This window comes from Ostrinia furnacalis, unplaced genomic scaffold (genome assembly GCF_004193835.3).
Source record: "Ostrinia furnacalis isolate ACB-3 unplaced genomic scaffold, ASM419383v2 OfSCF3952, whole genome shotgun sequence".
Lineage (NCBI taxonomy): Eukaryota > Metazoa > Arthropoda > Insecta > Lepidoptera > Crambidae > Ostrinia > Ostrinia furnacalis.
The window spans coordinates 282,911-296,801 of record NW_021134191.1 but is presented as its reverse complement, the minus strand read 5'-3'; the positions used below and the strand labels follow the sequence as shown (position 1 = coordinate 296,801).

Genomic DNA, 13,891 nt, shown 5'->3' with positions numbered 1-13,891 from the left:
TTGATGATTAATTTTCATTTCATCATATTATAATTTTCTTCCAAAAGTAATTTTCAACCAAAAAGCTTTTTAAGATGAGCTCGTAGACTCGCAATGTCACATCTATAGTCTGGTCCGGGAGCACGTAGAATTTTGTCCAATGACCCCAAGCTACCCATCCTTATCGCTCGCGCGTAATTATATTGCTGTCGCGACTGTTTGACGGGCGCCCGCAGTGAGTGTGCGAGCGCGACAGCAACATAACTACGCGCGAGCGATAAGGATGGGTAGCTTGGGGTCNGCGACTGTTTGACGGGCGCCCGCAGTGAGTGTGCGAGCGCGACAGCAACATAACTACGCGCGAGCGATAAGGATGGGTAGCTTGGGGTCATTGGACAAAATTCTACGTGCTCCCGGACCAGACTATAGTACAAGTACTTAATCTTGTACAGATAGATAACTTTCTGCAAGACCAAGGTTGCCCCGTCTCCTCTAGCTTAATAGGCCGATAAAGAATATAATAGATGTGACACTTTCATAAACATATTTTACGCTTACACTTTGAACATAAAACTTTGCGTTCACGGCGAAACTTATTGCGTAATCTATTTTAATGCGATTTTCTTTCCGTTCAGAAAATAGTTAAACTAGTTTGTTGCAAATGGAAGAAATAATACCGTTTTTATTGCTATTGTAAGAGAATATGGCGCAATCTAAGAGCTTTGGTACCAAATGGGTATCAATTTTAAATGGTTTTTAATGGATTTAACATCTAAAGACAAAAAATAACATTATTACGACATTACTTGCTTTGTTGTAGTATTGTAATTTTAAACTAAATCTCTAAAATAATTGAACACAGAAAAAATATTTTATTGTAAGTGCACCTCACAGATCCAATCACAGTAAACGCAAGTTGAAAAGATACGAGTGCAGTTTAGGCGGCCTTAATCTATTAATACCTACACTTGTGTTCTCATCCAAAAACTTCTACTTTCAACTTCTATTCGTTCAAGTCCTACGGGTCTACAGTAATTTCTAGAAAAACTCTGACTTCATTTGTTAATTTCGTCACTAGATCCTCTGACGTAGATGTCAAATGGTCTTCAATATCTTTGACCACGTCAACCACGTGTGTAGAAATCCGACCACCAGCTCGTGTCCATTCCGCGAAATCGTTCAGGAAACGGTGAAAAGGTGCTTTCTTCTGTCTACTATAAATATGATCCATATCTGACAGAATAATATGGACTAATTGGATATCCTGGCCTTTCTTTGCAGCTGCATTAGAGTCTAAAACATTAATTCTGTTCTCGACCGTAGTTTGAATCGACGTAAGGATTTCCCTAGTCGGTACATTGTCGAAATACGCCATATCGTTCAGTATTATTTGAAGCTCATTGGCTGTTACTTCACTTAGGCGGGAATAAAAGGTAGTTTCAGGCAGAGCCTCGTAGAATGCCTTCATGAAAGTCTTAATCTTGTCATCAGGCAATGTGATTAATTTCTCTAGCATACTATTCAGAGCTCTAGTACATTCTATACCCCTCAAACAGATGTGGTACTCGTAACAGAGTTTCCTCTCTGCCCTCCCTTCGGCAGCAGCTATATTGATGACCAGTTTCTGTGTCAGTTTCTTTTTGATTTCATCAGCATCTTTGTCCAATCTATCGACTATATACGTGATTGATTTCATCTGGAACACTGAGCTGATTTTCTTCATGGCTGCCGTCCATAGGAAGGCTTCCTTAGCCTCCGTTACCTTATCATTTGCCACCTTCAGTATCTTTCTTACTTCACTCAGAGAGCCTTTGAGCTTTCCAAAGATTGGTGTCGTCATCTCCAAGTTAGCTTCAGCTTTTTCATTGAAGATTCCGTCAAAAACAGCCTCGATACCTTGAGCTAACGAAGTGACGTATTCGTTCACAAACTTTTCTAGTTTACCCTTGCAGAAATCCAGTTTCTTGCAAAGAGAAGCGGACTTTACCTCGTCAGGTATAGGGTCTAGATTGCCATTCATGGCCCGCCTGCCACTCATCATGTTGTAACCGCTAAATAAATAGTAGGATAAGGTATCCATTACGTCTTTGCCAAGACTTAGCGAACCCTGCATGTTCACTTTGACGGCGCATGTAAAAGATGCAGTCGCTGAAAATACGATAATCATTAGAATCTTACTACAGCGATAAGGTAACGGATAAGTACCTTAGTCATTCATTATGGAAGTAAAAATTACTTTTAACAATGTTTAAATTAACGGACTCATTAACTGATTTTGAGATATATAAGAAATTATATTTTATCTCACCTAAAACAAAAAATAAATAACTTTTGTAAAACATAGTAAAACTGTAAAAATGTATTTGTTTCCCTAACGCGCAATCCATAAAACTGAAATAAAGTTGTGAGTATAAAATATTCCACTTCTGTAATAAAATACCAAGTACCTATCAAGCACTAAACTTAAAAAACCATAAAAATTCAGTTAACGTACTTTGTAATGTCGCACAACTAATTCTTTTTATTTGTAAGAAATATTTTGTTACGACTCATAACCTTACCTAATAAACAAATAAATAATAATATTATTTTGCATTTTTACTAAAATTAAAGCAGATTATGATAAAACCTAATTTCTTTTAAATTACTATTATGGTCATCGTTTCGTTCAGGTATCTCCATAAAAATATTTGCTCGAAGGCACAAACCTAAATAACGTTAATGAAAATCGCAACAATAAGCATTTCACTATTTTTGCTCAACTGTTTCACAGAGGGCGCTAGGTGACCATAGACTATGACAGTTGCTTTTTTAATATTGAAACGTCAGTGTCACTGACATTGTTGAAAAATTCCATCTTTTTATTTTCGGCCATATTCGCCGAAAGTTTGGTGTTCGGTTTAGGTCACGTATCCTTTCGTGGCCTTTAGATCACTGATCTAAAAACTATTCAAGATGGTTCAAAAGAAGGTAAAAGCAATGTGGATTGTGTTAGTTACGGTATTTTTGTGCGAAATAGTGAAAATTATGTCGATACCGTGAACTTCATGGTAACATGTTTAGGTGACGACCTCCTGTTTTCTTGTTTAGTGTTTTGCCTCAGTAATTGCATTTGTTATTTAGAAAGCCGCGTGTGTTTATGTGGTGTTTTCAGTTAAACTGTGTAAATTAAATGTTGTGGACAAACTAAACTCTGAAATCAATAGACCTAACCTCAAATCAACATGATGCTAAAAAACTTATGAATGCCGTGATTACCGCTATATTATCTCCAAGATCTCTGATGTTCAAGTTTCTCAAGTTATCACCGAATTCTGTAGGAGAATCGATAGTAAATTCGTGTTTGTTTTCAGCCGAAGAAGAAGGTAGGGAAGAAAGTAGCGGCCGCCCCTCTGGTCGTGAAGAAGGTTGAACCCAAAAAGGTTGTCAACCCCCTATTCGAGAAGCGTATGAAAAACTTTGCTATTGGTGAGTTATTTGTATCTTTTTGCGTTAAAATTAAGTTCAGTGACTGATACAAACAAGTTTTGATTTGAAGAAAATTGTATTTTTAGGTTAGAATCGTGGTTTGCAGTGATTTAGTCAGTAGCCTAGTGTTTAAATTTTCTTTATTTTGTGTTTAATTTGTCCAATTTTTGCAAACTTCAAAGGAATTTCTTTCAACTACCACTACATACATTGAGCACATGTAGGAACAGTATTTAAACAAGTAGGTTATCAAAATGATGTAAAACAATAATCCGAAGAAACCATGTGGTATCACAAATATACGAGCTTTTTAACACTGATTACGCACCTTAACTTCCAAATGCAATTTAATTTATAAAAGTGTGTTAATAGGGTCTCTTTTGCTTAGGCCAGAACATTCAGCCCACTCGTGACCTGTCCCGCTTTGTGCGATGGCCGAAGTACATCCGCATTCAGCGGCAGAAGGCCGTGCTACAGCGCAGGTTGAAGGTGCCCCCGCCAATCAACCAGTTCACGCAGACACTCGACAAGACTACAGGTTTGTTTTGTTATTATTAATGTTGCGAGGTTGATTGTATAAATGAGACTAAATTGTGGTCTGAGAAATAATAGAATTACCTCAATTTGTAGTGAATGTTAACTCGGACTTATCATAATAAATTATTATCAAATTAAGTCTTCAGACTGATGCCATTTTTTTAAATGTTAAGTGCAGCTTAAAAATTATGCCCTGAGAGAACTTCATCAGAAATCTTGTATTTGATATAAAAGTCATTTGTTTCTGTTAGAACTGTTTCAGTATTTTGCAAATACCTTTCCTTGATGTATTGATTGAATTTACACAATTTGTTATGAAGAATAGTCTTATTTCTTGTTTATTAATTATGTATGAAAAAAAACCTGTTCTCAGACCACAAACCTGTTACTACTTTACATGATGATTTTCCAAATGCAACTATGAATCACTATGATTATCAAAAAAATATACGAGCTTTTTAACTCTGATGCATTCTATTTTCAAAATAATTTCTTTGCAATAAGTATTTATTTCTAATGCTAGATTTATTATTGCATTGCAGCCAAGGGTCTGTTCAAAATCCTTGAGAAATACAGGCCAGAGACTGAAGCCGTCAGGAAGGAACGTCTAAAGAAAGCTGCCGAAGCTAAAGTAAGTGTAATACCAAGTTAACCCACTTGTTACGGAATTCACTTTTTCTATCACTTAATGATAAATTTATCTCAAAACAATTGCTTCAAAACTTTATAGTTATTTACGTCAGTTTACTTATAAGACTTGGACAGTACTGCGACACACACACCTCATCTTTCAAATGTTGCACATAAAAATAGTTTACACTACCCACATTAGTGAAAATATTTATGTAAAAACTAGCGTTCTTTTAAAAGAACGCTAGTAACAAGTGGGTTAATTTTATCAAATTATCATTGACTGGATTTGTTTATTTTATATGATTCTCTCTTTATGAGCAATGTGGTTCATACACACAACCCACGAAATTCCAATTTTATTTAAATTTATTCTTATAACAACTAGCAGTCTGTCACACTTGAATAAACTGATACAATTTTACAAACAACAACAGTTTATTTGCAAATCCTTAATCTGCCCCAGAACATGATGCATAACAATCATTTAACCAATTGCCATGAGGACACTCGACCACCAAGATCTCTGATCATCCTGCCACATACCCACCAACCAAAATTTCCAGAACAATTCTACAATTAACCTTTATTACAGGTCGCCAAGAAGGAAGAACCCCCAGCGAAGAGGCCCAACACAATCCGTGCTGGCACCAACACGGTGACCAAGCTGGTTGAGAAGAAGAAGGCTCAGCTGGTCGTCATCGCTCACGATGTTGACCCCATTGAGGTATGTATTGATTTTTGTGTTCTAGTGTTATAATTTTACAGTAGAATCCCGATTATCCGGATCAATTAAAACCAGGGGTGTTCCGGATAATCGAAAATCCGGATAATCGATTTCAAAGAAAGAATTCATTAATTAACTTTTTACAATAGAAAGGGTTTTCAATACATCATTTTAGAGTCTAAAAATCTAAATTTTAGTTATTGGTCATCCATTTCTTTTAACAATGAACTAAGAAGACGTCCGTACCATGTTAGGGTGGCAACGCCTTCGGTTTATATGGGTCCAGAACCTGAATCGGTAATTAGAAACCGTGAAGAATGAGTCCGGATAATCGGATATCCGGATAATCGAGGTCCGGATAATCGAGATTCTACTGTACTTCAAATAGGTGACATCACTAGTCAATTTGATATTTTAACGCTAAAAATATACTGAAATGTGACATTTCCATTGCAATAGCACATTTTGTTTTTTTAATAGAATAATATTGTCAACTACTCCATTTAAATAGTCTAATTTTGTTATGAACAATCAGAACTGATTCTACATTTTCAATGCCCTGCATATCTCTATGAATAAAACGCGTATATTACATAACCATATACCATAACTGTGACACTATTAATTTCGCAAATAATTTGTAACTTATTGCATCAAATCTTGATCATTGGCAGTGATGTAAAGAATTTCTTCACCTGAGGCTGCATGTAACATGTTACAAGCACGCTGCATGAAGAGATATGACTCTGAGCCTTTGGAAATCAAGATTTTTCCCCAAATCAATGTTTAGGAAAGATATCTAAGGCCCGAAACTGCGTTAAGCGGACGCCCTCGCGGTTTCATACGAAAGTCCGCCGCGCGGGTGCCCGCGACGGAGCACTTTGTATGAAATCGCGCGGTGCCCGCTTAACGCAGTTTCTGCCCTAAAGCCTTGATCACACGTACCGAGCAAACGGGCGAGACAGTGCTCTCGGCCGAGTACTCGGTGTGTATGAACATTACGCCGAGGTGTANTTACACCACGTTGGGAACTAATTATACGTTCTACTCATATCACTCTAGGAGCTACTTTCCAGCTGGAGTAACGTACACTACGCCGAGCGCTCGAGTATGTGACTTGCTCACCCAACTGTCTCGACCGAGTAAACATTTTACTGTCTCGCCTGTTTACTCGGTACGTGTGATCAAGGCTTAAAGGTGAATTCCACTCCCAATCTGTTTGCATGAGACTTATTTATAGCCATAATAACTATAATTAAAATATTTTGGGATAGATTACTTAATAACAAACCTATTCTCTTATTTCAGCTGGTACTCTTCCTGCCCGCCCTGTGCCGTAAGATGGGTGTGCCCTACTGCATCGTCAAGGGCAAGTCCCGCCTCGGAGCGCTGGTCCACCGCAAGACCTGCTCGTGCTTAGCGCTCACTCATGTAAGTACTTGCATAGTGTTGAATAGTTGATAGTCCAGTTGAATTTGATTTTCTAAAATTAGAATAAGGCCCGGTTTTCAAGACGAGAGATTTGGTTTTGTCTCTGCTCGGCTTTGCGGGGTTACTCCGAAAAACGTCATTCAAAGTTTCAGATGTTGCCATCTCTTTTGCACAAAGCGAGATGCTACCATGAGCGACGGTGACAGATAGACCCGAAACTACGTAAACAGCCTTTCGGAGTAGCCCCTTGGATCCGATATCTGATTGGTTACTCAAATCTCGCATCTCCTCTGCTTTCCACTTTGGTGGAAACCAGACCTAACGAAAGATTGTAATTTTGCTAATTCTCAATATCAGTGAGATTTTTTACAAATCATGTGATTTCTCTATCAAAAATTGACATCAGATCCAAGAAAAATTTAGGAATACAGCAGAAAATCTGCAGTTAGGTCCTCCCATGTCAATGATGATTTATTTGCTATCAGAAGAGCTGTGCTGACAACTCATCTACCACCAATAGAACTTATCTGAGTGTCCACACCGCACGTATCAACTCCACACACCCCGACCACTTCTAAATCTTCGTTTATCCACCAGGTGGAGTCTGGCGACCGTGCTGCCTTCACGAAGGTTGTGGAAGCCATCCGCACCAACTTCAATGAGAGATACGAAGAGCTGAGGAAACACTGGGGCGGTGGTGTACTCGGAAACAAGAGTAACGCGCGTATCGCCAAGCTTGAGAAGGCAAAGGCGCGGGAAATTGCGCAGAAGCAGGGCTAAATAATAAATAAGACGTTGTATTTGAGTGTTTTATTTCTAGGCTTAGAGTTGACCCATCCAGCATTAGGTTATCTTGCAGTCTGGCCACAGAATAAGTAATAGTACCAAGGTACAGAAGAATTACGACGCGAAGTGGAATGAGGGCTATCGTTTTAGCGTTCACCAGTTGGCGCCACTGTAGAGTAAGGTCCTGTCACTTGCTAGTCGCGAAGACAGTGGCGCCAACTTGTGAGTGCTAAAGTGGTAGGAGGACTATCGCATTTGCACTCATCAAGAAGGCGCCACTGTAGAGTAAGGTCCTGTAAATCGCCAGGGGTGCCAACTGTTAAGTATAAAAACGATAGCCCTTCATTCAGTTCGCACAGCACTACATACGTTATATTTAGCTACAAGTTTTGTCTCTTTCTATCGCGTGCCTCTGAACTCTTCTTACGCTGTTAGGGTTGCTGTCTAGTGAAAAAAAAATTAGGTACCTAATCTACTTATTTGTAATGAGGTACGTATGTGTACCACATTTATGTAGGTACCTACTATCCGTTCGCTTTAAGTTTGCCGCTGGCGATATGACGTCACCAAGGGAAGCATAACTTCAAACTATAATTAAAAATATTTTTTATTTATTATTATTGATAAAAATTGTGTATTTGCGTAAAATAAGACACATTAATTGCCCTTAATCACTAACTAATTGCGTTTAATCGCGGTTGAGGGAGGGGACGCGCATTCCACGGACCGGCAAACTTAGCGTAAACGGGTAGTAGGTACAAAGGCATCATTGGACGTGTACCTCCGTCATTATTTTTAAAACTTAATCGACACCATGGCAGACATAGACATAGACCCATATTATGTTCTTCAAGACAAATCCGAAATCGACAAGGAAGATTTAGATGGAGAGTTGAAAATTATAGGAACGGACTACACGTACACCCACAGGATAATATGGCCGATTGTGCTAGCCATCCATGGCTGTGTTACACATCGGAGCGATTACTGGGTTAGGGCTGGTCCTTGGAGGACATGTGAAGGTCGCTTCGATACTATGGGGTAAGTGTTTATCTTAAATAAATATTAATTAATATTATTAATATTAAGATAAATTAGTAAAATGAGTCCATTTTTGAAGTCAAAAAGGAGGTTTTATGACCTTGAAGAACAGCGTAATACCTATTTCCAAAAAAAAACAACGTGTTACTTTCATTTGATATAGTTCCAAAATACTGGACTGTCCTGTCGATGACATTGACAGTGGGGCGCCACCGTCAATACCGGATCGCTGGTTCAGATTTTTGCCATGTTGGAAACCATATAGTTGAACGATGGTAGCGCCCCCCTGTCATTGAGTTTGGTGGGACAGTTCAGCGTGGGTCATCTATAGCTTGTCTACTATAGGAATTAAATCAAATTGTCTACTTTAGTTTCAAAAAGAAAATTACGGATAACTTAACCCATAATTATTTAAACATTTGGTCGTTTTCGTGCCTCTGGCAGTGCCGTATTATCCATAAGGCACTTTAGGCCAGTGCCTAGGGGCCCACCATGAACAGGGGCCCAGCACTCCCGATTAAAAAATGAAAAAAAAAAGTTAAAGATTATTTTTTATGCAACAAAACTCAAACCACCTCAAAACTTCGCCTTATTTTGGTTTGTTTACACATTCAATCGTCATATTTCGATATTGTGGAACCTAATTCATTTTCGTAACTTTGGCATTACTGCTTTGGTTTACATGACAGGTCGACCGTAAGGACGCCCTTCAGAGGCTAAAAAGCCTCACTGCGGAGGCTAGGGAGAGGGGAGAGGGTGTGTTGGCTGTATCATTCGATATAGCTATCGCTTTGAATACCATCCCTCATTCCACCATACGCTAGGCACTTAAACATCATAGAGTGCCTCAATACCTCCGAGCGCTGCTGGCCGATTACTTAAGGGACCGCGAAGTCCTGTATGTTAACAAAGACGGCCAGCTCCTTCTCGCGGGCATGAGTGTCATAATTATGCTATGCGGATGACACTCTGGTCATTGCCCGGGGGAAAACATTTGGGGCCGCGGCACGGCTGGCGTCGGCGGGCGGCACATTAGTCGGTCGCAGAATACGACGCCTCGGCCTGAAAGTCGCGCTAGAGAAGACTGAGGCCCTCTTCTTTCCGGGGCAGCGCGCCCCTCCCGACGCCCACATTGTGGTTGAGGACGTTAGGATTAACGTCAAAGGCTAGATAAAATATCTGGGCCTCACCCTTGACGGGAGGTGGCATTTTAGCCCGCACTTCAACGGGCTAGCACCACGCCTCCTCAAGGCAGCTGCGCACTGAGTTGGCCCCTCCCGAATTTGGGAGGGCCACAAACGAGGTTTCGTCGACTTTATGCCGGCGTTCTGAGGAGCATGGTGCTGTATGGCGCCCCAATCTGGGCGGACGCACTCAACAAGAGAGATAATGCTGTCCTTTTGCGCAGGCCCCAGCGGGCCATAGCGCAGAAAGTCGCAAGGACCTACCGCACGGTAGGGCACGCTGTGGCGTGCGTCCTCGCTGGTACTCCTCCTTGGGAGCTAGAAACTGGGGTCTTGTCTGTCACTATCACTGGATGGCAGACCAGAAGGCGCGTGGAAAACGCCCGGCCTCGGAACGGCGCGGTGCCGTCAGGCAGGAAGAGCGCGAGATCATGATCGACTGCTGGAAGGAAGACATGACTCGCGCGCAGTTTGGCCGCCGCACTCTGGACGCCATTGGTCCTGTTCTGGACCACTGGTTGGAACGACCGCACGGGTTCCTCACGTTCCGTCTGGTGCAGGTGCTGTCCGGGCATGGCTGCTTCGGTTCGTACCTGCATAGGATTGGGCGAGAGGAATCCCCGCTGTACCACAAATGCGGCGCGGCGGATGACACGGTGCAGCACATCCTCGCGCTCTGCACAGGCTGGGAGGAGCAGCGCCGTGTCCTCACTGCGGTCGTGGGCCGGAATCTTTCGCTTCCTAGCCTTGTCAACGCCATGCTGGGAAGTGAAGGATGCTGGATGGCGGTCGCCTTCTTTTGCGAAGAGGTCATCCTTCAGAAGGAGTCAGCGGAGCGCGAGCGAGAGGACGATCCTCTCGCCCCATCGCTCCGCAGGCGGAGAAGGGGGTGGAGAAGGCGGTTGTACTCAGGCCCCAGGTGGCGGCCAGCAGGCCGGGGGTGCGGGGGCATCCTTGTCACCTCCGTCTGACGGGAACGGCTTGGCGTTTCGGGCCATTGACGTCGGCCCCTTACAAGGAGGGCGTGTAGGGTCCGCCGTGTAGGCGAGCTGTCGCCGGTGGTGTCGCGGAAGTCTAAGGCTACGGCCGGATACTCGCGACACCCCCACTTGGGCTATGACGGACCGCCGCGGAGGTTTTAGTGGGTATACCCCGTCCTTTTCAGGACGGAGCAGCGCCCTTTTATAGGGCGCCGGGAGACCCACACTCCACCCTGTTCCCGGCAGTGGTGACGGTGCGCAAAGCATTTCCTCCGCGACAAAAAAAGGGGGGCCCGAAACGAGCTGTGCCTAGGGGCCCCGAGATGGTTAATCCGGCCCTGGCCTCTGGCATATATGGGTAAAACCTATAAGAGCGAAGCTGCGGCCAGAAGCAAGTCATCATCATCATCATTTCAGCCATAGGACATCCACTGCTGAGCATAGGCCTCCCCCAATTATTTTCACACAGGGGCGTAACTACTAAGGGGCAAGGCGGGGCAGTGCCCCAAGCTTAGGGGGCCCCCGAATCCTTACCAGACAATCTTAATTTAACTGAACTTTAGAAAAAAATCTCAGATTTTGAAAATAAATAATAATAACAAATAAATATCCTTGGACATTTTACACTCCGCCACTAGCCCCAAACTAAGCAAAGCTTGTACTATGGGAGCTAGACAACGGATATAAACATACTTAAATACTTTTTTTTTTGTAAATACATACATATTATACATAGAAAACACCCAGACCCGTCACAGAAATTAAAATTCAAAATTTCAATTTCTGCCCGGCCGGGAATCGAACCCGGGACCTCTCGGCATAGTAGTCCGTTCTGAACCACTACACCAAACGGCCGACAGAAATTAAATTAAATAGAGATAAATTCTTTATGTGGGTTCGCAGTGTTGTGACCTCAGATCATAGAAAGAGAATAGATATGAAGTTGCGCGTAACTACAACGAGAACCAGTGTCCCCACATTTCCCCCACCACAGCTCCCACACACACATTCAACTGTGTAAAAACAAAGCGACTGAGAGTCTACGACAACATGTGCAACCGGCTTAAAAGTGCTGTGATTGGCCAGAAGGCGTGCCTTATGGCCAATCAATGGCCGCGTGACGTGACGCACACTTTGAAAAAAGCAATTAGAGAGAAGAAAGATAAAANAATATCGGAGAACATTTCCTCAGCACGACTGAATCGCGACTAACCTGGCGTCGCGGGCGATGTTCGTTTCTGGGCATATCGCGGAGACACGCGCCACGCCCCCGTTTCACATCTATTCCCTTCTATGATCTGAGGTTGTGACGGATTGGGATATGTGCGTTTTATCATTCATCAGTTAAGGGCTGTTGATGATGATGATGATCATTCATCAATATGCGTTTTACCACCACAAGGGGGGCTTTCGATGTCTACCGACGGAAATCCATTTAGGAGCACCCAAAGAATCACTGTTCCAAAAATGAGCCTTCTATACCAAAGTGGAGGGGTTCTAGCACTAAATTCCCTACCAGTTTAGATTGCAGTGGGGCCTCATTTTTTTAATTGCCCTAGTCGGTTGGTAGCGGCCTACATCCAGTGCCTTCCTGCTGCTGCTGCTTGCTGCTATCTTTATGACGGATTAATAATTAGTGTATTATTTTCAGCTGTTTTCTTGTCTTGGGTGGCGACTGAAGGGGCGCACATGGGGGGGCCCACCGTTGCTTCAGCCACAGAGCCTTCAAAGCAAAGCCGTTGCTGATAGTCATATTGCTGATCATGCAAACCATTTCAGGACAGGTACCTACCTACCTCAGTTATATTGATAAACTACTGCCTAGACAAGCTGTTCAAAATATTTGCGTCACAACACAAGTAACTACCTACCTACTAAGCAAAATGCGCACAAGCAATCTACTTACTTAGGTTTAGCCTAGGCGCAGACCATCGATTTTTGTCGGCCGATAGTTTAGTCGGGCAGTTGATCAGAGCCCCGATTACGGTAACTTTTAACGTTTCCAATCCAGACACGCTTCTCGATTCTGCGATACGATTGGTCGTTCAACAGCGTACGTCAGCTCTTTTGACCAATCGTATTGCAGAATCAGAAACGCGTCTGGATTGTAGACGTTAAACATTACCGTAATCGGGGCTCAGTATGGGCATGTATGGAAGTGCGCACATTACACCGATTTGATTTGGCTGATTCTTCATACAAATATAAATCGGGCGCAACTATCGGCCAACTAAAAATCGGTGGTCTGCGCCTAGTCTTAGTATAGTTAGATTTTAATATTATAAAGCTGAAAAGTTTGCTTGGTTAAACGCGCTAAGCGCCGTTTAAGTAACTCCTCTCACTTCTGAGCCTTGTCTGTCATCATAAAATTGTGAATTCCGTCAAATTACCATCTGACGTAGTTAGATTAACATCTAACCTAAACCATTGGAACCATTGTTAGTTTATAATCTCACACGATACGGAGTTCATAAATTGACATCTGTTTCGTTTTATTTTATTTATATTCTAGCACTCAATGTACATCTGGTGCCGGGACCACCGCTTGCACCACCGGTACTCAGACACCGACGGAGACCCTCACAACTCAAAAAGAGGCATGTTCTATTCCCACTTCGGCTGGTTGATGACCAGCAGACACCCGCTCTGTAAGAAGCTGAGGAATACCATCGACATGAGGGACTTGCAGCAGGATCAATTGGTGATGTTCCAGTATAGAGTGAGGGAAACTATTTGTACTGTTTTAATAGAAAGCAAGGCAGTAAGGTTTTGGAGTGGAGGCCGCGTACCGGAAAACGCAGCGAATACAACTGCTAGGTTAAACAATAATTGAGCGTTAATTAGGCCAGTAGAATTAGATTTTAAATCGAAAATAATTCCTACAAAAGATTTTGTCTATCTATCTATCTATTTTATTGGTTTAATGTCTTCATTGGTTGCCCATTAAAACTCTCCTAGGTTTTCGACTTCGACGGAGTTGTGCTTAAGTGGTGGGGGCGTTTTTTCGGTTTTCCGGTTATACCACGTAAAGGACTGACCCTATCGAAAAGTGGTGTTCATTGAATAAGACTAAATTCATATGTTTTGGACAAACCGTTCTAGTGCTTAAATAGTAGGTATCTACTGAC

General features: G+C 42.3%; 2 protein-coding genes, 1 non-coding gene and 1 pseudogene across 3 annotated transcripts; 3 read left to right on the top strand and 1 right to left on the bottom strand.

Moving 5' to 3' along the window:
- Positions 1-849: 849 nt before the first annotated feature.
- Positions 850-2,074, bottom strand: LOC114358436 (uncharacterized). The gene has a single exon (XM_028312406.1). The coding sequence runs from the start codon at positions 2,057-2,059 to the stop codon at positions 998-1,000; it is 1,062 nt and encodes a 353-aa protein (XP_028168207.1). The 5' UTR covers positions 2,060-2,074; the 3' UTR covers positions 850-997.
- Positions 2,075-2,799: 725 nt separating this feature from the next.
- On the top strand, positions 2,800-7,572 carry RpL7A (ribosomal protein L7A). The gene is made up of 7 exons (XM_028312421.1): positions 2,800-2,949; positions 3,333-3,447; positions 3,836-3,985; positions 4,527-4,615; positions 5,210-5,341; positions 6,650-6,772; positions 7,370-7,572. The coding sequence occupies exons 1-7, from the start codon at positions 2,935-2,937 to the stop codon at positions 7,550-7,552; spliced, it is 807 nt and encodes a 268-aa protein (XP_028168222.1). The 5' UTR covers positions 2,800-2,934; the 3' UTR covers positions 7,553-7,572.
- Positions 3,697-3,772, top strand: LOC114358458 (small nucleolar RNA SNORD36). Its single transcript, XR_003656374.1, has one exon. It is a non-coding gene; the product is annotated as a small nucleolar RNA SNORD36 (small nucleolar RNA).
- An 800-nt stretch (positions 7,573-8,372) lies between the features above and the next one.
- Positions 8,373-13,891, top strand: part of LOC114358439 (acyl-CoA desaturase-like) — a 19,437-nt pseudogene continuing 13,918 nt past the window's right edge.